Source organism: Tachyglossus aculeatus, chromosome 1 (genome assembly GCF_015852505.1).
Source record: "Tachyglossus aculeatus isolate mTacAcu1 chromosome 1, mTacAcu1.pri, whole genome shotgun sequence".
Classification (NCBI taxonomy): Eukaryota; Metazoa; Chordata; class Mammalia; order Monotremata; family Tachyglossidae; genus Tachyglossus; species Tachyglossus aculeatus.
The window spans coordinates 94184443-94211050 of NC_052066.1; the positions used below are offsets into that span (position 1 = coordinate 94184443).

Below are 26608 nucleotides of genomic sequence, written 5' to 3' on the forward strand. Positions count from 1 at the left end.
CACTTTCTGAGCCCATTACATCTGATGTTTTATTTTGGTAAGATCAGAAGGGCTGGATCATGAAGGCCCAGAGCAAGGGGGAAGGAAGACAATTAAGCGGGAGCAAAAATGGAAAAGATGTGGGTGCAACAAATTTGAATAGGTGCCTAGGAGAAGCCAGCAGTTTCACTGGGACTGAATCAGTGAGGTAAAGAAGACACATTCACCTATATCTGAAAGAGGTGTCTGAGAGTATTGTGGGTGAATGAAATGGCACATGTTGGTTGGGGGCTTGTGTTTTCATTTCCTCTAGCTATTCGATTCTACCCAAGAGGTTTTTTTTTTTTTTAAAGATACAGTCTTTGTAGGAGAGCTTTGGGCAAACTGTGTAAGGACAGATTGAATGTCATCTCCTTTTCTCTTCACCAAAAAATCCAAAATGAGAGCACCAGGTCACCTCAATAGTTTTCAGAACTCAATGAGCCTAGTTCTCCTAAGTCTCAAAGTTACTCCCTGGCTGTGCATTTGGCACTTTGGGAGGGGCACCAACTCTTTCAATTCAGCATAGCCTAGTGGAAAGAGCACAAGCCTGGAAGCCAGAAGATCTGGGTTTTATTCCCTGCTCTGACACTTGTCTGCTGTGTGACACTGGGTAAGGCATTTAACTCCTGTGTGCCTCAGTTACCTCATTTGTAAAATGGGAATTAAGACTGTGAGCCGCATGTGGGACAGGGAATGTGTCCAACCCAATTATCTTGTATCTACCCCAGTGCTTCATAATTAATCAATCATATTTATTGCCCAAGCACTGTACTAAGCAATTGGAAAAATACAATACAAAAATAAGCAGATACATTTCCGGCCCTAAACGAGCTTACAATCTAGAGGAGCTTTGCCTGGCATAGAACAAGGCTTAACAAATACCATAAAACAAAATCACTAGAGGAACAGTGTGTATCAGCTGCTACCTGCATTGCATATACAATCAACAAATTTCCAGCAGCATCAATGCTCCTCCTAACGTGCCTGACCAGCTGTAGGAGAATCAGGTACAAAGCAATGACAAAAAAAAAAAAGAATAGAAGATGAATGTAACTGGAAAAGGGAAAATGCACCTTCTCTTACCTGATTGACTTGGTTTTGCAAGGATGTTAGGAGCCCTTCCCGCTGCTCATCCTGTCCCTTCAGGCAGGTAAGTACCAATGAAAGGAAAGGCTGTTGGCTCAATAGAGACATGCTGTAGCAAAAGGAAACACATGAGGGTCAGAAAGGAAAGTCAGCTGATTATTTCCTGCCATTATACACATCCTACCCCAGTTAGGGATCCCGTTCTGATTTCCTTTTGAAAAGAAAACTGCTCACTGCCAAAGGATATGGCAAGTGATGTCTGAGTGAATCACATTCACTAGGTACTGACCAAAAGGACTATACCCAGTGGAATAACAGTATTAGAAACCAATTCAATCAATGCCTTACATTAACAGCCCTTAAACTTGGGGTCTAGTGGGAGATGAGTAAGTCTGGGAGTTAGCAGCCCTGGCTTCCAGTTCCACTCTGCACTGTTCTGACAAGTCACTCAACTGCTTAGACCCTCAGTTTCCCCATCTGTAAAATGGGAGTAATAATACCTCTCTCAAATATGAGATAAATGATGTGTTCAGTGGTTTGGAAAAAGAAGAGAGGGTTAGACAATTAATTATTGGTATTAGTATTGGTATTGATATTTAGAATGAAATGTAAACTATCCAGAGATCTATATTTGGGAAAGTAGTAATAATAGTATTTATTTAGCATTTACTGTGTGCAGAGCAATGTACTACAGAAAACAACTCCCTTACTCATATATCAGAGAATTTTGCTGCAAAAAATATCAAATTCTATACCTAGACTTCAGTTATTAGCCAGAACTATAAACCTTTACTGTCAGGACCCCTCCTTTCTTAAATTCCTCCTGACTTCTTCCCTTTCACTATTGTGATACACACTAAAAAGGCATAGCCTAGTGACAAGAGTATGGGCTTGGGAGTCAGGGGGACATGGGTTCTAATCTTGGCTCTGTTACTTATCTGCTGTGTGATCTGGGGTAAGTCACTTAAATTTTCTGTGCCACAGTTACCTCATCTGTAAAATGGGGACTAAGAATTTGAGGACGATGTGGGACAGGGACTGTGTCCAAGCTGATTACCTTGCATCTACCCCAGTGCTTAGAACAGTGCTTGGCACATACTGAGTGCTTAACAAATACCATGATTGTTATTATTAATTATTATTGTATTTAACTGGAAAAATTCCATACATACCAATCTTCCACAGTTGCATAGTATAGAGGCAAAGTACCCCAAAATTATTTTCTCTCCTTTCTTCATTCATTCATTCAATCAAATTTATTGAGCACTTACTATGTGCAGAGCACTAACTATGTGCAGAGCACTATACTAAGTACTTGGAAAGTACAATGCAGCAATAAAGGCAATCCCTGCCCACAAAGGGCTTACAGTCTGTGGGGGTGGGGGGGAAAGACAGACATCAAAACAAGTAAACAAGCATAAATATAAATAAGTAGAATTATAGATATATACATATATACATAACTGATGTGGCGGGGAGGGGGGAAGAGCAAAAGGAGCGAGTTGAGGTGAAGCAGAAGGGAGGGGGAGCTTAGGAAAAGGGGGCTTAGTCTGGGAAGGCCTCTTGGAGGAGGTGCATCTTCAGTAGGGCTTTGAAGTGGGGAAGAGTGATTGTTTGGCAAATTTAAGGAGAGAAGGCATTCCCGGCCAGAGGTAGGATGTGGGCTAGGGGTCGGCAGCAAGACAGGTGAGATCAAGGCACAGTGAGAAGGTTAGCACCAGAGGAGTGGAGTGTATGGTATGAGATGTAGAAGGAGAGAAGGGAGGTGAGGTAAGGAGGGGCAAGGTTATGGAGAGCTTTAAAGTCAACAGTGAGGAGTTTTTGTTTGATACAGAGGTTGATAGGCTAGCCCTGGAGATTTTTGAGGAGGGGGGTGACATAATAATGATGTCATTTGTTAAGCATTTACTATGTGCAAAGCACTGTGACATGCCCTAAACGTCTCTGTAGAAAGATAATACGGGCAGCAGAGTGCAGTATGGACTGAAGTGGGGAGAGTGAGGAGGTTGGAAGGTCAGAAAGGAGGATGATGCAGTAATCCAGTCAGGATAGAATGAAACATTGGACTAGCATGGTAGCGGTTTGGATGGAGAGGAAAGGGCAGATCTTGGCGATGTTATGAAAGTAAGACTGACAGAATTTGGTTACGGATTGGATATGTGGGTGAATGAGAGAGTGGAGTCAAGGACGACACCAAGGAATAAGGGCTTGTGAGGTGGGAATGATGATTTTGCCATCTACAGTGATGGGAAAGCTCGGGAGAGGACAGGGTTGGGAGGGAATATAAGGAGCTCTATCTTGGACATGTTGAGTTTGAGGTGGTAGGAGGACATCCAAGTAGAGATGTCCTGAAGGCAGGAGAAGATGTAAGCCTGAAGGGTGGGAGAGAGAACAGGAGAGGAGGTATAGATTTGGGTGTCAATGGCATAGAGACTGTAGTTGAAGCTGTGGGAGCGAATTAATTCTCCAAGGGAATGAGTGTAAATAGAGAATAGAAGGGGACCAAGAACTGCCTTTGCAAGCTTAGTGAGTCTACGCTGGGATGGCTGTCTGCTTCCTTTGGATGGCCTGATTCATTCTCACTTTCCTGTTGAATGATAATTTTCCAGTCCTCTTTCAATCTCTTCATTTCCCAAATGTCACACTGAAATTAAATGCATTGTGAAAAACAAGATGCATAAGCTACCATAGGCCAACTGAATGAAGAATTTTGTAACTCCACTCTTATTAAGCAACAGCAAATAGCTGAGCACCTTCAGTAACCACCCTAAAGTTTGCTGTTTTAAGCTGCAGAGAATTTTAAAGAAGTGAATATTGATCTCCACAATGGCAAGAAGCAGCATGGTGTTGTGAATAGAGCACAGGCCTGGAAATCAGAAAGTTGTGGGGCCCAAACCCTGCTCCACCACTTGTTTGCTGTGTGACCTTGGGCAAGTCACTTCACTTCTTTGTGCTGCAGTCATTTCATCTGTAAAATGGGGATTGAGACTATGAGACCCAAGTGGGGCAGGGACTGTGTCCAACTGGATTTGTTTATATCCACCCCAGCGCTTAGTAAGCACTGAACATAGTAAATGCTTAACGAATATCACAATCATTATTATTATTGTTATTATTATTCGATGTCTGCAGAGAGCACAGACAGTTCTTTAAGGCCCTAATTGCAACTGCAAGCATTTGGCCAGTTGTCCTTAGGCTATGTGCGCTCTAAATAATAAATCAGGCCATCAAATCAATCAAATCAATCGATGGTATTTATTGAACACTTACTATTTGCAGAGTGCTTGGGAGATGACGATAGAGTCGGCAGACACTTTCTCTGTCCATAATGAGGTTACAGTATCTGTCATTTAACCCTGGGGAAGGAGAGGGTTTTCGCTGTCATACCTTTTTTGTTTTTGCCTGTCTCTTTCCTTCTTTGAAGAGGATCCTAAGTGCTGTCCTTTCTCCAGCTCTTCCCCAGCTGCTTTCAGGACCCTTCCTTGGACGGAAGTAGGCAGCTTGGCAATCAGCGGAGCCATCAACCACACACCTCGGCGTTCAGAGGAACTAAAACCATAACCAGAGCTTATTTTACAGCATCCCCAGTAGTCACTGTTGTTTGACGTTACACAGAGGACAGAAACACTAAGCCAAGCATTGCTGGAGAAAGCAAACATGACCTCCCAAACCACATGGACTGGATTCAAAAAAATATAGTTTTCCATTTCCTTAATGCCTTTGGCTTTGACCACATAAGTCCACACCACATAGACTTTCAAATGGAAAGTAAAATGGAAAGCCCACTCAAATGGAAAAGCTAGCAAATCTGGCTGGCTGGGGTGCCAGCTACACCTCTGGTGAAAACCATGTGCCAGTGGTGGAAAGGAAATGTTTAGGATCTGGGCAGAAAACTCCTACACTTAAGGACGTTTTTTTCTTGATTCAGAATCCTGGTTTTTTAAGATCCCTTCTATTCTCATTTAGTGACTGTCATAATGTCCAGTTTGCCCATCTGGGGCCAGCAAAGGACAAAGTCAACCACATTCTGATTTTTACCTGTCATTCCCAGGAGTTTGGGTCCTTGAATTTTCAGTCCAGGATTTAGACTAACAAAGAAATTATCTTAACAATTTGACCTTAGTTTAGTATTAAATGAATAGAATTAGCAGCAAAGAAATGCTCTTCATATCCTTATGCCTTACAACAAAACCGATTTACTGATGTAGTTACAGTTCCTTTTTATGGGTGGAAAACTGCCAAGACTGCCATACGTGATAATTAAAACCATTAGAATACAGAAAAGCTACAGAAAAATACCTTAGGAATGCCTTTTTACCATTCTGTCTTGTGTTACTTGTGTCAGCGTTTCCAATAGCAATTGGGTTGAAGAGGCCTATACCAGAGTTAGAAGAGTTATTGTTTAAATCAGCGGATTGCTGAAACACCTCTATTGTCGCCTTTGCAATATTATCCAACAAGCTGTTCATTTCAGCCACAGACCCAGAACCCTACAGTAAAACATAAGTAAACTAGCACATTCATGGTAGGTGTCACTCAATCCATGAACAAACTTGATCATACTTTATTTTGCATTAAATAGTTAGAATTTTTTTTTTGGAAAGCAAACAAAACAAAGCTAATACTCACAGGCTCCTTCATGCACTGCTTGATCATTAACTGAAGCTCCAACCAGGACTGCTTGAGAGTCCACTGGTCTAGATTCTGAGGGAAATCAAATAAAATGAAAGAGTGTTTTACCAAGGAAATTACAATTGTTATTGTGAGCAACTGTGGGCTAGCTCATGCCTTAGAGTGAGACAATTATCACTTAATTAACCAGTCATATTTATTGTGCACTTACTGCATGCAAAGCACTGTACTAAGCATTTGGGAGAGTATGATTTAACAGACACTTTCCCTGTCCATAATGAACTTACTATCTAGAGGGGGAGACAGACATTAATATAAATAAATGAATTACAAAAATGTACATAGGTGCTATGGGACTGGGAGGGGAGATGAACAGAGGAAGCAAGTCAGAACGATAAAGAAGGGAGTGGAAGAAAAGGAAAAGAGGGCTTAGTCAGGGAAGGCCTCTCCTCAGTAAGGGTTTGATTAACTGCACTAAACAACTTAAATATAACAAAATTGATGAACCTTTAAAATCTTTGGGAGCTGGAATGCACTGGGGCTGGAAGGGGTGAGGTCAGGAAACGGTGACTCATACAGCCCTCAAAGATGCTCCCCTCCATCCCTTTCTCCAGGGCCTTTTCTTTTAAAGCAGAAAATTTTTCCATTGCAATCACTCTGCAAATATGGTTTATGAGGCTGAGTCAGTCGGTCAATTGCATTTAGTAAGTGATTACTCTGTGCAGAGCACCGCACTAAGCGGTTGCGTGGCTTAAGGAGAAAGCATGGGCTTGGGAGTCAGAGGTCATGGGTTCTAATCCTGACTCCACCACTTGTCAGCTGTGTGACAACTTCTCGGTGGCTCAGTTACCACATCTGCAAAAGGGGGATTAAGACTGTGAGCCCCAAGTGGGACAATCTGATAACCTTGTATCACTCCCAGAGCTTAGAGCAGTGCTTGGCACATAGTAAGCACTTAACAAATACCATCATTATTATTATTATTTTTATTACAATACAACAATAAACAGACAAGTTCCCTGCCCACAGCAAGCTTACAGTCTAGAGGGCAGAGTCTTCGTGGGGACTCGGGGTGGGAGCTAGAGGAGGACATCAGGCTGCTAGAGCCCCTCACAGTGGTGATGAGTGGAGCAGAATCAATCCACTAATTAATGGATTTTTAATGGCATTTACTAAGCAGTTACTATGTGCCAGGCACTGTATTAAGTACTGGGATAGATATAAGCTAATCATGTTGGACACGGTCCTTGTCCCACATGTGGCTCACAGTCTTAATCAACATTTTACAGATGAGGTAACTGAGGCACAGAGAAGTAAAGTGTGTTCACCAAGGTCACACAGCAGACATGTGGCAGGTCCATGCTATGTCCACTAGGCCACACTGCTTCTCTGTTGAGCATTTAATGTGGGAAGAGCACTGTACTAAACTTGGAAACAGTACAATTCAACAGAATTGGTAGACACATTCCCTGCCTACAGCAAGTTTATACAATCTACAAGGGGAGACAGACATTAACATGAACAAATTATGACAACTTGATAAGTTCGATAAACAGAGGACTGAAACCAGGCTCAGAGTCATTTCCTGCAAGGGTGTTCTCTGGTACTTGCATATTAGCATAAGACTCCAACTCCAGACCCACATGATCAATCAATCGATGATACTTATTGAGCATTTACTATGAGTGTGGAGAACTGCATTAAATGATGATAATGGCATTTGTTAAGTGCTTACTATGTGCCGAGCACTGTTTTAAGTGCTGGGATAGATACAAAGGTATTCAGGTTGTCCCACGTGGTGTTCACAGTCTTAATCCCCATTCTACAGATGAGGTAACTGAGGCACAGAGAAGTTAAGTGCTTAGAGAAGCAGCGTGGCTCAGTGGAAAGAGCACAGGCTTTGGAGTCAGAGGTCATGGGTTCAATTTCTAGCTCCACCAGTTGTCAGCTGTGTGACTTCGGACAAGTCATTTAACTTCTCTGTGCCTCAGTGACCTCATCAGTAAAATGAGGATAAAGACTGTGAGCCCCCGTGGGACAACCTGATCACGTTGTAACCTCCCCAGAGCTTAGAGTGCTTTGCACATAGTAAGCGCTTAATAAATGCCATCATCGTTATTATTATAATTATTGTCATTAAGTGACTTGCACAAAGTCACACAGCTAACAGGTGGTGGAGCTGGGATTAGAACCCACGACCTCCGACTCCCAAGCCCAGGCTCTTTGCACTAAGCCACGCTGCTTCTCTGCTTGGCAAGTACAATACTACAGAGTTGATAGATGCGATCCCTGCCCCCAAGGAGCTTACAGTCTCTGTGAGCAGATAGACATTAAAATAAATTACAAATAGGACTTTGCTTTGCTTCACTTGTTGCTGATCCCCCTTGGTTCTCAATGAGTCGATTTGGTCCATTTCTCTTTCCTAGCTCCAAGTTAGATCAGACGCGATGCTGTGATGCTATTGTTCATATAAGAAAACAAGAATTGAATCTCTAGTTTATACACATTACCTCTGATCTCCCTTGAATTCCTAGCATTGTAAGCTTCTTACATCTTGTTTGCAGTCATTTTTTTTGGAAGCAGTGAGGCCTAGTGGAAAGAGCCCAGACCTGGGAATCAGAAGGACCTGGGTTCTAATCCTAGCTCCGCCACGTGGCAGCTGTGTGACCTTGGGTAAGTCACTTAACTTCTGGGTGCCTCAGTTCTCTCATCTGTAAAATGGGGATAAGAGTGTGAGCCCATGTGAGACAGGGACTGTATCCAACCTGATTAACTTATGTCTACCCCAATGTTGGCACATGGTAAATGCTGAACAAGTGCCACAATTATTATTATTATTATTGCTTCATCTGAAGCTTTTGAGACCAAAAGATCCTAAAAATATCCTGATGAAAGGACTTTTCAATGGTTTTTGTGAATAAAATGGGCCTTGAGACTGTGAGCCCCAGATGGGATAGGGACTGTGTCCAACTCTTTTTGCTTGGTGTTTAACACATATTATTATTATTATTATCATTATTATTATTTAAGGCACTAAGAAAAGGGACTGTGACTTATTGATTACAGTAAGTCATTTTTCTCCCTCTGCCTTCTATTTCCTCATGTAGCTTATCCCTCCAATCACAAGCTCCCCTGGGTGAAAGTGTGGTCAATACATTCCATATAAGCAATAGAGGATACTGAGCATTTGGACACATATCAACTCAATTTCATGAAAAACATATATTTTTAAAATCATAAACAGCATGACTGTTAAGAGCTCTGAAATCTGGCATGACCGTGGACAAGATTTGGAATTGAGTAAAGCTGACGTGTTTTTTGGGTCAGTTTTGTTTTTAATAATTCCTTCCACAGAAGACCTGAGTAGCTTGTATTTAACCCAGCATTTAGGACCGTGCCTGGCACATAGTAAGTGCTTAACAAATACCAAAAGAAAGAAAGACACAAACGGAGACAAAAAAAAGCAGAGACAGAGTGTTGCAGCATTGAATGGATCTAGGCAAAATTGTTCATTGAGCAACTTACCATGACACAGTTTACATGTGACCACTAAAAATAGATTTGTTCTCTCTCTCCCTCTCTCTCTCCATGCATATTATATTTACTACACTTGGAAATTATAAACAATATATATTGGATTAGCTGGCCTAGGTTGCAATTTCTCCATGCCCTTCCTACTGTGGGGTGGGGACAGTGGAATAAATGACATAATAATAATAGCAATAAATGGGGTATTCATTAAGCACTTACTATTTGTCAAGATAATCAGGTCCATTACAGTCCCTGACCTACATGGGGTTCATGGTCCAAGGAGGAGGGAGAAGAGCTATTTAACTGATGAGGAAACGGTGGCCTGGAGAAGTAAAACTGAATTGCTAAAGGTCACCCAGCTGGCAAGTGGTAGAGATGAGACTGTTACTCAGGTCTTCTGACTCCAAGATCTGTGTTGTTTCCACTAGACCCTGCTGAGCTGAGCAGTTGCTCACCTCCACCACCAGATTCTCAGGAAAAGGAGTCTTACATGGTGAAAGGGGCTTGGGGTGCCCAAACTTGCTCAGTGTTGCAACTCTCATGGTGAAGGATGGAGGGTCCTCAACTCAACAGGGTCAAATATCCTTCACTTAGGTGGCCAATCCGAGCAGACAAAGCACCAAACTCTTCCATGAGAGAAACAGCAACAACATGTAGTCAACCAATGGTATTTACTGAGCACTTACTGGGGGCAGTCCACTGTACTAAGTGCTTGTGTAGTCCGAGGAGAGGCCATGGTTGTGTTCCCAACCCAAAGTCCTCCCACTTAAACTATGAGAGGGGGAAAGCTTTCCATTTTCCATAGTTCTCAATTTTCTGGTTTGCACAAGTGGGGTAATTGAGAGTACATGTACAGCTTGTCTTTCAATTAATCAATCAATGGAATTTACTGAGTGTGTACTGCGTGCAAAGCAGTAAATTAAGTGCCTGGGAAAGTCCAATACACCAGCCTTTATCTCTTAGTGTTCATATGTGGGTGTTGGGGTAAGTCAGGGTGGGAGGAAAGTGGGGTAAAGGGAGAGACCACAATAAACAGTGAGCATCTCATGGCCCCTGAGACATTATTATTATTACTGATAATAATAATAATGATAATTGTGGTATTTGTTAAACACTTACTATGTGCCAGGAACTTCACTAAGCACTGGGGTGGATACAAGTAAATTGGGTTAGACACAGTCCCTGTCCCGTGAGGGGTTGACAGTCTTGATCCCCATTTTACAGATGAGGTATCCAAGGCACAGAAAAGTGAAGTGACTTGCCCAGAGTGACACTGCAGACAAATGGTGGAGGCAGAATTAGAACCCACGACCTTCTGACTCCCAGGCCTGTGCTTTATCCACTTTTCCACGTAATACTGATCTCCTGCCTCAGTCATCTCTGGAGACTGCCCTGACTTGAGCAGTTTATCTCGCTGGGAGGCCATGGGACTCAGGGCAGAGAGATGCAGGGACCGATGGCCCGAATCCTCCTAACTACAGCCTCAGAAAGGCCTTGGGACTGGCTCCAGAGACCACTCCATTCCTGGCCAGGCCAGCCTAGGCTCCTGCTAGAGGGGAATACTCTTCTCGGAACGGGCCAGGGGAAGGCCCAGCTAGGATGGCATAGTGTATTTGTTAGTACGATAACTCATCATATCCTGACTGGATTACTGCATCAGCATTCTTTCTGATCTCCCAACCTCTTGTCTCTCCCTATTTCAGTCTACACTTCACTCTGCTGCCTGGGCTATCTTTCTATAGAAATGCTCTAGGCATGTCACCCCCCTCCTCAAAAATCTCCAGTGGTTGCTTATCAACTTTCCAATCAAGCAAAAACTCCTCACTATTGGCTCTCCATCTCTCAATCTCCTTGACCCCTCCTACCTCACCTCCCTTCTCTCCTTCTACAGCCCAGCCCGCACACTCCGCCCTTCTGCAGCTGCTAACCTCCTCACTGTGCCTTCTTCTCACCTGTCCCGCCATCGACCCCTGGCCCACTCCTACCTCTGGCCTGGAATGCCCTCCCTTCTCATATCCAGCAAACTAGCCACTTCCCCCCTTCAAAGCCCTACTGAAAGCTCACCTCCTCCAGGAGGTCTTCCCAGACTGAGCCCCCCTTTTCCTCTGCTCCTCCTTCCCTCCCCATTGCCCCTACTCCCTTCCTCTGCTCTATCCCCCTCCCTGACCCACAACACTTGTGTATATATGTACATATTCATTATTCTATTTATTTTATTTATGTGTATATATCTATAATTCTATTTATTTACACTGATGCAATTGATGCCTGTCCACTTGCTTTGTTGTCTGTCTCCCCACTTCTAGACTGTGAGCCTGTTGCTGGGTAGGGATTTTTTCTATTTGTTGCTGAATTGCACTTTCCAAGCACTTAGTACAGTGCTCTGCACACAGTAAGTGCTCAATAAATACGACTGAATGAATGAATGAATGAATCAAGCACAGGCCTGGGAGTCAGAAGGTTATGGGTTCTAATTTCGGCTCCACCACTTGTCTGCTTTGTGACCCTCAGCAAGTCAATTCACTTTTCTATATCTCAGTTACCTCATCTGTAAAATGGGGATTGAGACTGTAAGCCCCATGTGGTACAGGGACTGTGTCCAACCCAATTTGCTTGTATCCACCCCAACACTTAATACAGTGTCTGGCAAATTGTAAGAGCTTAATAACTGGTAACTGGCAAGCTAAGGATGGAAATTCATCATCATTATTATTATTAATAATTTCCTCCCTCCACACAAGGACTGGTGCAGTCACTTTCTATGGCCAGGGAACGTGTCTGCTAATTTTGTTGTACTTTTGCAAGCACTTAATGCGGTCCTCTGCACGTAACAAGCGCATAATAAGTCAAGCAATAATATTAATACTGTACTAAGCACTAGGAAGAGTACAATATAACAGACGAGGCATGCCATTGATTGATTGACTGATTGGGGGGCAGCAGTGAGGGTGCAGAGCTGAAGCCTGGACTTGCCCTATGCGAGAGCTATAATTAGATTTATACTGACGGTTTTGACACCTGTCTACATGTTTTGTTTTGTTGTCTGTCTCCCCCTTCTAGACTGAGCCTGTTGTTGGGTAGGGACCATCTCTATCTGTTGCAGACTTGTACTTCCCAAGCGCTTAGTACAGTGCTCCGCACATAGTAAACGCCCAATAAATAGATTGAATGAATGAATGTGGGCACATTACCTCGGGCAACAGAGCCAGCTCCTGCTCCCGCCAGCTCTAAGATCATACATGAATGAGCTAACATACACACTCCAAGGGGTGGAGCATCCCCGGCCACAGTGAATTTAGGTGCTTGAAATATGAAGCACTAAAATAAATACAGTCATATTGAATGTGTAATGCCAGGAGTCGATGCCCTTGAGCTTAAGAAAAATACTCTCTTCCTAGTAGGGTTAGACTGAGTTTGGGAGAAACTGTAATTTTTAGCAACTGGCAAGCTAAGGGTGGAAATTCAGGCATGTCATGCTTTGAGTGGGACTACTTCTTATGGCATTTGTTAAGCACTTACTATGTGCCAGGCACTGTTCTAAGCACTGGGGTAGAAACAAGCAAATCTGGTTGGACACAGTCCCTGGCCCCCACTGGGTTCACAGTCTTAATCCCCATTTTACAGATGAGGGATCTGAGGCCCTGAGAACTCAAGTGACTTGCCCAAGGTCACTCAGCAGAAAAGTGGCAGAGCAGGGATTAGAACCCAGGTCCTTCTGACGCTCAGGCCCGTGCTCTACCGTCTAGGCCATGATGCTTCCCAAGTTGTTACTACTTGGCAACAACCCTACCAGTAAGTGTCAACCTCACAGGCAGGAGCTATCTTCAGGATGGATGTGACAGCTTCCTTCTCCCACTCCCTTCTGCACCACCCTCGAACTTGGATTTATTCCCTTTATTCACCCTTCCCTAAGCCCCACAACACTTATTTTACATATCTGTAAATTATTTATACCAGTGTCTGTCTCTCCCTCTAGACTGAAGCTTGTTATGGGCAGGGAATGTGTCTACCAACTCTGTTATATTGTACTCTCCAAGCACTGAGTACACTGCCCTTCACACAGTAAGTGATCAATAAATAAATACCACCGATTGGCTGATTGATTGATTGAGCTCAGCACCTCTCATTGGGGCAGAGGAAGAAAAGACTGAAAGATGAACAAAATGATGGGGCCACAATATCTCAACCACTTTTCCACTTACAGAATTAGAATAAGAATCTGTATCTTCCACCCAATGATCAGAAGTTAAGAATGTGACAGGAGAATATGGGCACTTTTCTGAAATGGGAAGCCTGGTTTTCAGAAACCTCCAGAAGTCAGGACAGGTAGAGGTCAGCAGCAAGCACATAAAAAAAATTCTGAATTTTATGCATATTGATTTTGGCTGAATGGGATGGGGAAAAAAGCACCTATTGACAGTTAAATACGCCCATACAGAGTGAATAGTAAAGTCTTTCCAATACCTGAAGGATGCGCTTAATATGTTGTCTTTGAAGGTTGTCACCTTCTGTACACTCTTTAATGCCATGAGGATAGCAAATCAGTTGCAATAATTTCTGGGCTTGCTTGTGTGAAAGAACAGGATCTAGGATGAGATCTTTGTCTGTGCACAACCTTTCTGGTTCTTTGAGGCAATGCTCTCCTACCCATTCCTGAAAACAACATATAATGAAGCAGGCGATGACCATCAGGGCACTTACACTGAGTGCTTCCTGGAAGCATAATTAACATCAGTAATAAAGCCATTTTCAATTTGCATAACATTTTCATTACTCCAAAGAACTCATACCAATTACCTCATTTTGATGTGAAACATCCTGGGGAGGAAGGCAGATGGAGGTATTAATATCTCCACTTTACTAATGAATACAAAGGTCCAGAGATGTCAAGTGCTTTGCCCAAGGCCAGTGGTAGAGCTGGGACCGGAACACAGGTCTTCTGATTCCAAGACCGGTGCTTGATTCACTAGCCCACACTCCATGATGTGCAGCACCACCCCCAACCCCACAGCGCATATGTACATGCCTTTAAATTATTTATTGTAAATTATTTATTTATTCATATTAACATCTTTCTCCCTCTATAAGCTCATTTTGGGTGAGGTACATGTCTGCTAATTCTCTTATACTGTACTCTCTCAAGCGCTTACAACAGTGCTCTGCATGTAGTAAGCACTCATTAAATACCATTGATTGATAATAATAATTATAACAATAATTGTGGTAGTTAAGTGCTTACTATGTACCAAGCACTGTACTAAGCGCTGGGGTGGATATAAGCAAATTGGGTTGGACTAGTCCCTGTCTTAAAGGGAATGTCTCAATACTCATTTTACAGATAAAGTAACTGAGGTACAGAGAAGTGAAGTGACTTGCCCGAGGTTGCGCAGCAGACAAAAGGAAGAGTCGGGATTAGAACCCATGACGTTCTGATTCCCAGGTCTGTGCTCTATCCACTATGTTATGTAGCAGACACATAGAGAAGCTTTATCAAACATGATAAAGTGGTGGGTCTTTTCATTCATTTATTCAATCAATTGCATTTATTGAGTGCTTACTGTGTGTAGAGCATTGTACTAAGCGCTTGGGAAGTACAAGTTGGCAACATATACAGATGGTCCCTACCCAACAGCGGGCTCACAGTCTAGAAGGGGGAGCCAGACAACAAAACAAAACATATTAACAAAATAAAATAAATAGAATAGTAAATATGTCCAAGTAAAATAGAGTAATAAATCTGTTTCAAACATATATACAGGTGCTGCGGGGAGGGGAAGGAGGTAGGGCGGGGGGATGAGGAGGAGGAGAGGAATGGGGGGCTCAGTCTGGGAAGGCCTCCTGGAGGAGGTGAGCTCTCAGTAGGGCTTTGAAGGGAGGAAGAGCGCTAGCTTGGCGGATGTGCGGAGGGAGGGCATTCCAGGCCAGGGGGAGGACGTGGGCCAGGGGTCGATGGTGGGACAGGCGAGAGCGAGGCACAGTGAGGAGGTTAGCGGTAGAGGAGTGGAGGTTGTGGGCTGGGCTGTAGAAGGAAAGAAGGGAGGTGAGGTAGGAGGGGCGAGGCAATGGAGAGCCTTGAAGCCGAGAGTGAGGAGTTTTTGCCTAATGCATAGGTTGGTTGGTAGCCACTGGAGATTTTTGAGGAGGGGAGTAACATGCCCAGAGCGTTTCTGCACAAAGATCATCCGGGCAGCAGCGTGTAGTATAGATTGAAGTGGGGAGAGACAGGAGAATGGGAGATCAAAGAGGAGGCTGATGCAGTAATCCAGTCGGGATAGAATGAGAGATAGAACCAGTAGGGTAGCAGTTTGGATGGAGAGGAAAGGGCAGATCTTGAAGACGTTGCAGAGGTGTGGGAGGCAGTTTTTGGTGATAGATTGGATGTGAGGGGTGAACGAGAGAGCAGAGTCGAGGATGACACCAAGGTTGCAGGTGTGTGAGATGGGAAGGATGGCAGTGACATCAACAGTGATGGGAAAGTCGGGCAGGGCAGGGTTTGGGAAGGACGATAAGGATTTCAGTCTTGGACATATTGAGTTTTAGATGGCGGCCAGATATCCAGATGGAGATGTCTTGAAGGCAGGAGGAGACACGAGCCTGAAGGGAGGGAGAGAGAGCAGGGGCAGAGATGTAGATTTGGGTGTCATCAGTGTAGAGATGATAGTTGAAGCCGTGGGAGCAAATAAGTTAACCAAGGGAGTGAGTGTAGATAAAGAACAGAAGGGGACCAATAACTGACCCTTGAGGAACCCCTACAGTAAGGGGATGTGAGGGGGAGGAGGAGCCCGCAAAAGAGACTGAGAATGAATGGCCAGAGAGATAAGAGGAGAACCAGGAAAGGACAGAGTCTGTGAAGCCAAGGTTGGATAGCGTGTTGAGGAGAAGGGGGTGGTCGACAGTATCGAAGGCAGCTGAGAGATCGAGGAGGATTAGGATAGAGTAGGATCCGCCGGTTTTTGCAAGCAGGAGGTCATTGGTGACCTTTGAGAGGGCAGTTTCGGTGGAATGTAGGGGACAGAAGCCAGATTGGAGGGGGTCGAGGAGAGAGTTGACGTTGAGGAATTCGAGGTAGAGGGTGTAGAAGACTCGTTCAAGGAGTTTGGAAAGGAATGGTAGGAGGGAGATAGGGCAATAACTAGAAGGGGAGGTGGGGTCAAGAGAGGGTTTTTTTAGGATGGGAGAGACATGGGCATTTTTGAAGGCAGAGGGGAAGGAACCAGTGGAGAGTGAGCGGTTGAAGTTGGAAGTTAAGGAGAGGAGGAGAGGAGGAGGGACGGGGCGAGAGATTTCATAAGACGAGAGGGAATGGGGTCAGAAGCACAGGTGGCCGGAGTAGCACTTGAGAGGACGGAGGAGATCTCATCAGAGAATACTGTTGGGAAGGATGGGAGAGTAGAGATTCAACTGGGAAGCATGGTGACCTAGTGGAAAGAGTATGGGCTTGGGAGTCAGAAGACGTGGGTTCTAATCCCTGCTTTGCTACTTGATTGCTGTGTGATCTTCGGCAAGTCACTTTGACTACTCTGATCCTTAGATTCCTTAGGTTCCTTAAAATGTGATTCAATATTCATTCTTCCTCCTACTTAGACTTTAGGACAGAGACTATTTCCAATATGATTATCTTTGATTCTACCCCAGAGATTAGAATGGTGCTTGACACGTAGAAAGTACTTCACAATAATAATTATGGTATTCATCAAGTGCTTCCTTTGTGACAAGACTGTTTAAAGTGCGGGGGTAGATACAAGTTAATCACAAGTACCATCATTATTATTACTAGTTTCCCTTTCTAGACTGTAAGCTCACTGTGGGCAGAGAATGTGTTATAATGTGTTCTCCCAAGTACTTAGTACAGTGCTCTGCGCACAATAAGCCCTTAATAAATACGATTGACTGACTGACTCAAACAAACAGAACAGAGGTCCCAGGTAAATGTGGAAGGGGACCTCTAAATGCACAAGACTCCTTTCAACCAGATTTAATCAATAAATCAGTCAATGATATTTATTGAGTGCTTACTAGGTGCTGAGCCCTGTACACAGTGGTTGGGAGAGTACAATATAACAGAGTTGGTAGATATGCTCCCTTCCCACAGGGAGATTACAGACTATCGTAATCATCAAATGGTATTTATTGAAAGTTTATTATTCACAGAGCACTATACTAAACACTTGGGAGAGTTCAAAACAACAAGATTGGCAGAAACATTCCCTGCTCACTGTGAGCTCATAGTCTAGAGCGGGAGAGAAACATTGATATAAAGAAATAATTTAAAATACAAAATAAGAAGCTATGTACATAAATAGTATGGGATTGAGGGTGGGGCTAATATCAAACACCCAAAGGTCAGACATCCAAGTACAGAGTCTAGAGGGGAAGACAGATGATGATGATGATGATGATGATGATGATGATGATATTTGTTAAGCTTTTACTATGTACTTGTGCTTGCATTGTTCTAAGCGCTGATGTAGATACAAGGTAATCAGGTTGTCCCACTTGGGACTCACAGTCTTAATTCCCATTTTACAGATGAGGTAACTGAGGCCCAGAGAAGTTAAGTGACTTGCCCAAAGTCACATAGCTGAGTAGTGCTGGAGCCGGGATTAGAACCCACGACCTCTGACTCCCAAGCCCGGGCTCTTTCCACTAAGCCACACTGCTTATTACAATAAATAAACCTCAGATATGCACATAAGTGCTGTGGGGCTGAGAGTGGTGTGAAAAAAAGGTGCAATTCAACTTCAAGGGTGATGCAGGAAGGGAGAGAGAGTAGAGGAAATGAAGGCTTAGTTGGGAAGCTTCTTGAAGGAGATGTGATTTTAATATGGCTTGAAGGTGAGGAGAGTGATGGTCTGTCATATATGGAGGGGGAGGGAGTTCCAGGTCAGAGGGAGGGCAAGAGGTTGGCAGAGAGATAGATGAGATTGAGGTACAGTGAGTAGGTTGGCAGTAGAATGAAGTGAGCTTGCTGCATTGTTGTAGGAAATCAGTGAGGTAAAGGTGTCAGCGGAGCATCCAAGTAGAGATGTCCTGAGGCAGGGGGAAATATGAGACTGTAGAGAAGCAAAAGATAGCCGAGACCATGGATGGGGTGAGTGAATGAATTATGCAAGAGAGTCGGTGAAAATGGAGAACAGAAGGGGACCCAGGACTGAGTCTTGAGGGACTCCTACAGTTAGGGGGTGGGAGGCAGAGGAGGAGCTTGAGAAAGAGACTGAGAAAGAGCAGCCAGAAAGACAGGAGGAGAAACAGGAGACTGTAGACTGTCTTCACTGTACACGCTAGACTGAAAACTCATTATGGGCAAGGAAAGTGTACTCTCCCAAGCGCTTAGTACAGTGTTCTGCACACAGTAAGTATTGACTGAATGAATGAATGAAGACAAGAACCTGGATGGGATAAGCCTATAAAATCCCAAATCAACTCAAATCCTGGACATATGAGGAGTCAGTACTGTGTAAGGCCCAACCAATTACCTGTTGGCAGATTGTCCTTAGAACATATCTAGCATATTCACTTAAACTTGCGGTTTCTATGGAAACAGCTTTCCCACAGGATTTCATGGTTTGTGTGGAGCCCCAAATATCATCATCGTTAATGTCATCCAATAAACCCTTCATGGTGAAATCATCATTCTTCAAAGAGTTGGTGTTGCTGGTGCCAATTTCAGCATCCCCTAAAGTAAAATAAATAGAGGAGCAACTGTTACAAAACTTGTCCGCATTTCGCTCATCAGTATTATTTACTTTTAAGAGCTAAAAAGATAGCCAAAGGGTTCTAGCTTTTGTTAAGTTTGTATTATGACACAGAAACCTGCCGAAAGCTAAGCACAGCAGAGAGAATTCCAGCAGTTTCTACAAGATAGAGAGAAACTGTGTTTTATAAATATGCTCCTTTCTTTGGCATTTTAAGTGAGTGAGTTTTGAACAGGAAAAACCACTCCACATGATACCATAATAGGATGACTACAGGCAAGACATTCAACCAATTCCTTTAACAGTGATTGCAGGTGGAATTGACTAGGTTGAGTGGAAAGTAAAAAAAATAAATAAATAAAATAGGATTCACACAGAAAAGCTGAGCTCATTTGGGCAGAGAATGTGTCTCCCACATTCTCATTTCTCATTTTTATTGGACAAGCAGCGTGGCTCAGTGGAAATAGCACAGGCTTTGGAGTTAGAGGTCATGGGTTCAAACCCCGGCTCTGCCAATTGTCAGCTGTGTGACTTTGGGCAAGTCACTTAACTTCTTTGTGCCTCAGTTACCTCATCTGTAAAATGGGGATTAAAACTGCCCCGTGGGACAACCTGATCACCTTGTAACCTCCCCAGTGCTTAGAACAGTGCTTTGCACATAGTAAGCACTTAAAAATATCATCATTATTATTATTATTATTATTATTATTACCAACACTATTATACTGTACTCTCTTAAGCTCTCAGTACAGTGCTCTGCACACAGTAGGTGATTGATCCCTGGTGCCTTAGACCACCTGACTAAAAAACTCTAATCAAAGAGGTCAATTTCCCTGGGAGGGCTGTTGGGGTTAGGGAACACTTGATGACTAATCCCCGTTTTGCCCTTCTCCTCAATCCATCAATCAATAATTGTGTGTGTATAAAAAGTGTACCTAATGAACACTCATTCTGTGCAGAGCACTGTGTTTGGGAGAGCGTAAAATAGTAGACACTATCCAAGTGCTTAGTACAGTGCTCTGCCCACAGTAAGCACTCACTAAATACGATTGAATGAACCTCTGCATTGAAATAGCTTACACTATAGTGGGGGAGATAGACATTAAAATAAATCAAAGGGAGAGGGAAGCAGCAAAGCTTAAAGATCTGTACATGTGTTACAAGGGGTCAGGGAGTGAGTGTCCAAGTGCTTTATTGATGAGAAAGTGCTGGAGTAGTAGTAGAGGGGAAATAGGGTGAGACTATGGGCGGTTAATCAGAGACAGTGTCTTGCAGGAGGTATGATTTTAGAAGGGTATTGAAGATGGGGAGAGTGGTAGTCTATTAGATGTAAAAGGGGAGGGAATTCCAGGCCGGCAGGAGGAGGTGAGAAGGGGTTGATGATGAGAGAGAAGAGAATGAGGCTCAGCCAGGCTTTAGAGACGGGAAGGCTGCAAGTCAGGGTCAAGTGGGAGAGAAATGAGGATAACCAGAGGGGAGAACCTTGAACGAGTCGTCTACATGCGCTGCCTTGAATTCCTCAATGCCAACTCTCTCCTCGACCCCCTCCAATCTGGCTTCCATCCCCTACATTCCACGGAAACTGCCCTCTGAAAGGTGACCAAAGACCTCCTGCTTGCCTAATCCAACGGCTCGTACTCTATCCTAATCCTCCTCGACCTCTCAGCTGCCTTCAACACTGTGGACCACCCCCTTCTCCTCAACACGCTATCCAACCTTGGCTTCACAGACTCCGTCCTCTCCTGGGTCTTCTCTTATCTCACCAGTCGTTCATTCTCAGTCTCTTTTGCAGGCTCCTCCTCCCCCTCCCATCCCCTTACTGTAGGGGTTCTTCAAGGTTCAGTTCTTGGTCCCCTTCTGTTCTCGATTTACACTCACTCCCTTGGTGACCTCATTCGCTCCCACGGCTTCAACTATCATCTCTACGCTGATGACACCCAAATCTACATCTCTGCCCGTGCTCTCTCTCCCTCCCTCCAGGCCCGCATATCCTCCTGCCTTCATGACATCTCCATCTGGATGTCTGCCCGCCACCTAAAACTCAACATGTCCAAGACTGAACTCCTTGTCTTCCCTCACAAACCCTGCCCTCTCCTTGACTTTCCCATCACTCTTGACGGCACTACCATCCTTCCCGTCTCACAAGCCCGCAAACTTGGTGTCATCCTCGACTCCGCTCTCTCATTCACACCTCACATCCAAGCCGTCACCAAAACCTGCCAGTCTCACCTCCGCAACATTGCCAAGATCCGCCCTTTCCTCTCCATCCAAACTGCTACCCTGCTCGTTCAAGCTCTCGTCCTATCCCGTCTGGATTACTGTATCAGCCTCCTCTCCGATCTCCCATCCTCCTGTCTCTCCCCACTTCAATCCATACTTAATGCCACTGCCCGGATCGTCTTTGTCCAGAAACGGTCTGGGCACGTTACTCCCCTCCTCAAAAATCTCCAGTGGCTACCAATCAACCTACACATCAGGCAGAAACCTCTCACCCTCGGCTTCAAGGCTCTCCATCACCTTGCCCCCTCCTACCTCACCTCCCTTCTCTCCTTCTACAGTCCAGCCTGCACCCTCTGCTCCTCTGCCGCTAATCTCCTCACCGTGCCTCGTTCTCGCCTGTCCCGCCGTCGACCCCCAGCCCACGTCATCCCCCTGGCCTGGAATGCCCTCCCTCCCCACATCCGCCAAGCTAGCTCTCTCCCTCCCTTCAAGGCCCTACTGAGAGCTCACCTCCTCTAGGAGGCCTTCCCAGACTGAGCACCCTCCTTCCTCTCCCCCTCCTCCCCTTCTCCATCCCCCCTGCCTTACCTCCTTCCCTTCCCCACAACACCTGTATATACGTATATATGTTTGTATGTATTTATTACTCCATTTATTTATATTACTTGTACATATTTATTCTACTTATTTTATTTTGTTAATATATTTTGTTCTGTTCTCTGTCTTCCCCTTCCAGACTGTGAGCCCACTGTTGGGTAGGGACCATCTCTATATGTTGCCAACTTGTACTTCCCAAGCGCTTAGTACAGTGCTCTGCACACAGTAAGCACCCAATAAATATGATTGAATGAATGAATGAATGAATGAGAGAACTTACTGAGTGCCTTAAAACCAATGGTAAGCAGGTTTTTCTTGATGCAGAGCGGAATGGACAACAATTGAAGGGTTTCAGAGAAATGGGCAGATATGTGTAAAATGATTTTTTTAGAAGAAAGGTCTGGGCAGCAGAATGAAGTATTTATTGGAGAGGTGAGAGGCCGGAGGCAGGGAGGTCAGCGAGGAGGCTGATGCATTCGACAAGTCGGGATAGGACAAGTGGCAGTTTGGATGGAGAGGATGTGAAGGTCCTATCTGCCAACCACCATCCAATTGGAAAAACCTATTTGAGCAATGCCTGAATTCGCTCAGTTAGTTGGCATAGAGGCTTAATAGAAGAAATCTAGGAACCTAATACACCCTAAAAACAACAAATAAAAATGTATAAATTGCTGTAGGGAAGCCACATATCTTTGAGAAATAAACCTGAAATGTTAGAGGGGACTTCAAACCCCTGTGGAATGTTCAAGCCTCAGTGTTTTATCAATCAATTAATCAATGGTATTTATTGAGTACTTACTGTGTGCAGAGCCCTGCACTAAGTGCTTGGGAGAGTACAATACAACAGAGTTGGTAAACATGTTCCCTGCCCACAATAAGCTTATCCACTAGGACTTCAGACCAGCTGACTTGGATGAAATTTTAAATCGATGAATAACTGAGACAGGATAACCTGTAGTCCAACCACAAGCCCTCCAAACAAAAAGCTGAATGGAGATTCTACCCTGATGTGAAATGAGGAATTCAGTAGCTAAGGTCTATGAAAGGGAGACCCCCAAATGATCAATCATCCAATGGTACTTTCTGAGCTCTTACTGCATGCAGAACACTGTACCAAGAGAAGCAGCATGGCTTAGTGGATAGAGCATAAGCTTGGGAATCAGACGTGTATTCACGGATTCATTCAATCATATATATTGAGTGCTTACTATGTGCAGAGCACTGTATTAAGCCCTTGGGAAGTACAAATCAGCAACCTATAGAGACGGTACTTACCCAACAACCTCACCTACCTCCTACCTCACCTCCCTTCTCTCCTTCTCCATCCCAGCCCACACCCTCCGATCCTCTGCCACCGCTAACCTCCTCACTGTGCTTCGTTCTCGCCTGTCCCACCGTTGACCCCCGGCCCACGTCCTCCCCCTGGCCTGGAATGCCCTCCTCCGCACATCTGCCAAACTAGCTCTCTTTCTCCCTTCAAAGCCCTACTGAGAGCTCACCTCCTCCAGGAGGCCTTCCCAGACTGAGCCCTTTTCCTCTCCTCCTCCCCATCCCCTCCACCCTACCTCCTTCCCCTCCTCACAGCACTTGTATATATATTTGTACAGATTTATTACTCTATTTATTTTACTTGTATATATTAACTATTCTATTTACTTTGTTAATGATGTGCATATAGATTTAATTTTATTTGTTCTGACGATTTTCCATTTTGACACTTGTCTACATGTTTTGTTTTGTTGTCTGTCTCCCCCTTCTAGACTGTGAGCCTGTTGTTGGGTAGGGACCGTCTCTATATGTTGCCAACTTGTACTTCCCAAGCTCTTAATACAGTGCTCTGCATACAATAAGCAATCAATAAATATGATTGAATGAATGAATGATTGAACAATGGGCTCACAGGGTGACAGACAACAAAACAAGTAGACAGGTGTCAATACCATCAGAATATACAGAATTATAACTATATACACATCATTAATAAAATAAATAGAATAACAAATGTGTACAAATATATACAAGTGCTGCGGGGCGGGGAGGGGGGGTAGAGCAGATGGAAGGAGTAGGGGCAATGGGAAGGGGAGGAGGAGGAGAGGAAAAGGGGGGGCTCAGTCTGGGAAAGCCTCCTAGTCTGGGAGGGTACAGCTCCAAGTGCACAGATGCGAAGAAGAGCGATGGAGTAGGGAAATGAGGGCTTAGTCAGGGAAGGCCTCTTGGAAATCAATCAATCAATCGTATTTATTGAGCAATTACTATGGGCAGAGCACATAGTAGGCTTGGGAGAGTAGGATACAACAGAGTTGGTAGACATGTTCCCTGCCCACAAGGGGCTTAGAGTATAGAAGGGGAAACAGACAATAAAATAAATTATGGGGCACATGAGTTTCCTTATGGGGCAAACTCAAATAAGTCACCTTGAAAGGGCAATTATTTATCTCCTATTACCCATCTGAAACTATGCCAAGGGAAATGGAGGAATATTCCTGGAAGGGAGCAAGTGGGCAAAAGAGATTCTGAGACCTAGCCGACATCTGACCATTTGTGGTTTGTTACTAAATTGGCTTTTTAAGTGGACTCCAACTATCTTGAGACTATAGGGAGCTCAATTATGTTGTCTCCTCTCTGGGTTCTCCCATCATGCATTATGCTACAAGGGCCACAAGGACCCTGAGCACTGTGGGATAGATATGCAGCACTAGTAGAGATAACAGCAGATGATCATCAGGGGCTGCAGGGTGTGAGGAGTCTCTGAGCTCAGCACCCATTCAATCACATGCTCCTCAAGGGAGGTAACACCTGGATTCCTTCTATGCATCATATAGTTCCCAAGAGCTTATTCCAATGCTCCACACACAGTGAGTGCTGAGTGGCAGTCAGACATCTTTGGAGCGTGGAACCGTGGGTATGAAAGATTAGAGGTATGGGAAGAAGCCTGGGCTAATGGAAGCATGGGTTTGGGAGTCAGAAGGACCTGGATTCTAATCCCAGCTCTGCCACTTGTCTGCTGGGTGACCTTAGGCAAGTACCTTAACTTCTCTGTTCCTCAGTTACATAATCTGTAAAATGGGGATTAAGACTGTGAGCTCCTTAATAATAATAATAATAATAATAATAATAATGGCATGTATTAAGCACTTACTATGTGCAAAGCACTGTTCTAAGTGCTGGGGAGGTTACAAGGTGATCAGGTTGTCCCACAGGGTGCTCTTTCCATTGAGCCACACTGGTTCTCTAGTCCTATGTAGGACATGGACTGTATCCAACCTGCTTAGCTTATGTCTACCCCAGTGCTTAGTACTGTGCTTACACTGAACATTCTAAGCGTGTAACAAATCCAATAAAAATCTATACTAAGACTAAGAAAAGGTAAGGTAATTTTTACTTGTCATTCATAGCATTCATGCACATAGCATCATCATCTCCCTGTATCACAAGCACGTAACCGCGGCATTATCCTCGACTCATCTTCTCCACAGTCAATCTGTCACTAAATCCTGTCAGTTCAACCTTTAAAACCTCACTAAGAATAGTTAACAATGACAGTAATTACAAATTCCAAAAAGATTATGAAAGCAATCAAAAATAATGACCAGTGTGGACATGCTTTAACAGATACAAAACCCCATCCTCTACTAAAATGCAAACAGAACTGTTGGTAATTCTGATCATTCAGTGTTGACTCAGATCTTTCATTCATTCACAGCGAGGTTTTGGAGAAGCAGCATGGCTCAGTGGAAAGAGCAAGGGCTTTGGAGTCAGAGGTCATGGGTTCAAATCACAGCAGCCAACTGTCAGCTGTGTGACTTTGGGCAAGTCACTTAACTTCTCTGTGCCTCAGTTACCTCATCTGTAAAATGGGGATTAAAACTGGGAGCCCCCCGTGGGTCAACCTGATCACCTTGTAACCTCCCCAGCACCTAGAACAGTGCTTTGCACATAGTAAGCGCTTAACAAATGCCATTATTATTATTATTATTATCATTATTATTATCATTATTCATTCATTCAGTCTATTGTATTTATTGAGCGTTGTGTGCAGAGCACAGTACTAAGCACTTGGAAAGTACAATACAGAAACAAACAGAGACAATCCCTACCCACAAAGCATTCACAGTCTAGAGGGCTCACAGTCTTTCTTTCCTCAGGAGTGGGCAGTGATATCACAGGGTTGGGGGAACAGCCTGGCATGGCTGAGAGATGGCTTCAATCTTTACCTGTGCTCCGCCCAGGTGCATAGCCACCCCTATTTATCTACTTTATTCATATTAATGTCTTTATCCCCCTAAAGACTGTAAGCTCACTATGGGCACGGAACTTGTCTGTTGTATTGCTATACTGCTAGAGAAGCAGCATGCCTCAGTGGAAATAGCCCGGGCTTTGAAGTCAGAGGTCATGGGTTCGAATCCCGGCTCTACCACATGTCTGCTGTGTGACCTTGGGCAAGTCACTTAACTTCTCTGAGCCTCAGTTCCCTCATCTGTAAAATGGGGATTAAGACTGTGAGCCCCACGTGGGACAACCTGATCACCATGTATCCCCCCAGCGCTTAGAACAGTGCTTTGCACATAGTAAGTGCTTAACAAATGCCAACATTATTATTATTATTATTATTATACTGTACTCTCGAAAGCGCTTAGTACAGTACTCCGCACATAGTAAGTACTCAATAAATACCACTGATGAATTGACTGATAGGTGGCCTAGCTACTAGCCCCGAGCTATGAGTCTCCGAACAGTGGCCCTGGTTTAGTGGTGATCCATGTAATTTGGCTTGGGATTCACCAGGCCCTGTCCACCCCTGCTCCTGGACCGCCTCAGCAGGAAGG

At 44.2% G+C, this 26608-nt stretch overlaps 2 protein-coding genes across 6 annotated transcripts in view; one reads left to right on the forward strand and one right to left on the reverse strand.

The window, feature by feature from the left end:
* Positions 1-26608, reverse strand: part of MED12L (mediator complex subunit 12L) — a 535097-nt gene that overhangs the window by 67924 nt on the left and 440565 nt on the right. For both annotated transcript variants that reach the window (XM_038751768.1, XM_038750921.1), the window contains 6 exons: positions 18747-18946; positions 13735-13923; positions 5737-5811; positions 5407-5597; positions 4495-4656; positions 1105-1216 (listed from right to left, as the gene is read on the reverse strand). In XM_038751768.1, coding sequence (XP_038607696.1) covers positions 1105-1216; positions 4495-4656; positions 5407-5597; positions 5737-5811; positions 13735-13923; positions 18747-18946 — 929 coding nt within the window. The remainder of the gene's footprint in view (positions 1-1104; positions 1217-4494; positions 4657-5406; positions 5598-5736; positions 5812-13734; positions 13924-18746; positions 18947-26608) is intronic.
* Positions 1-26608, forward strand: part of P2RY12 (purinergic receptor P2Y12) — a 105366-nt gene that overhangs the window by 3294 nt on the left and 75464 nt on the right. The window lies entirely within an intron of this gene.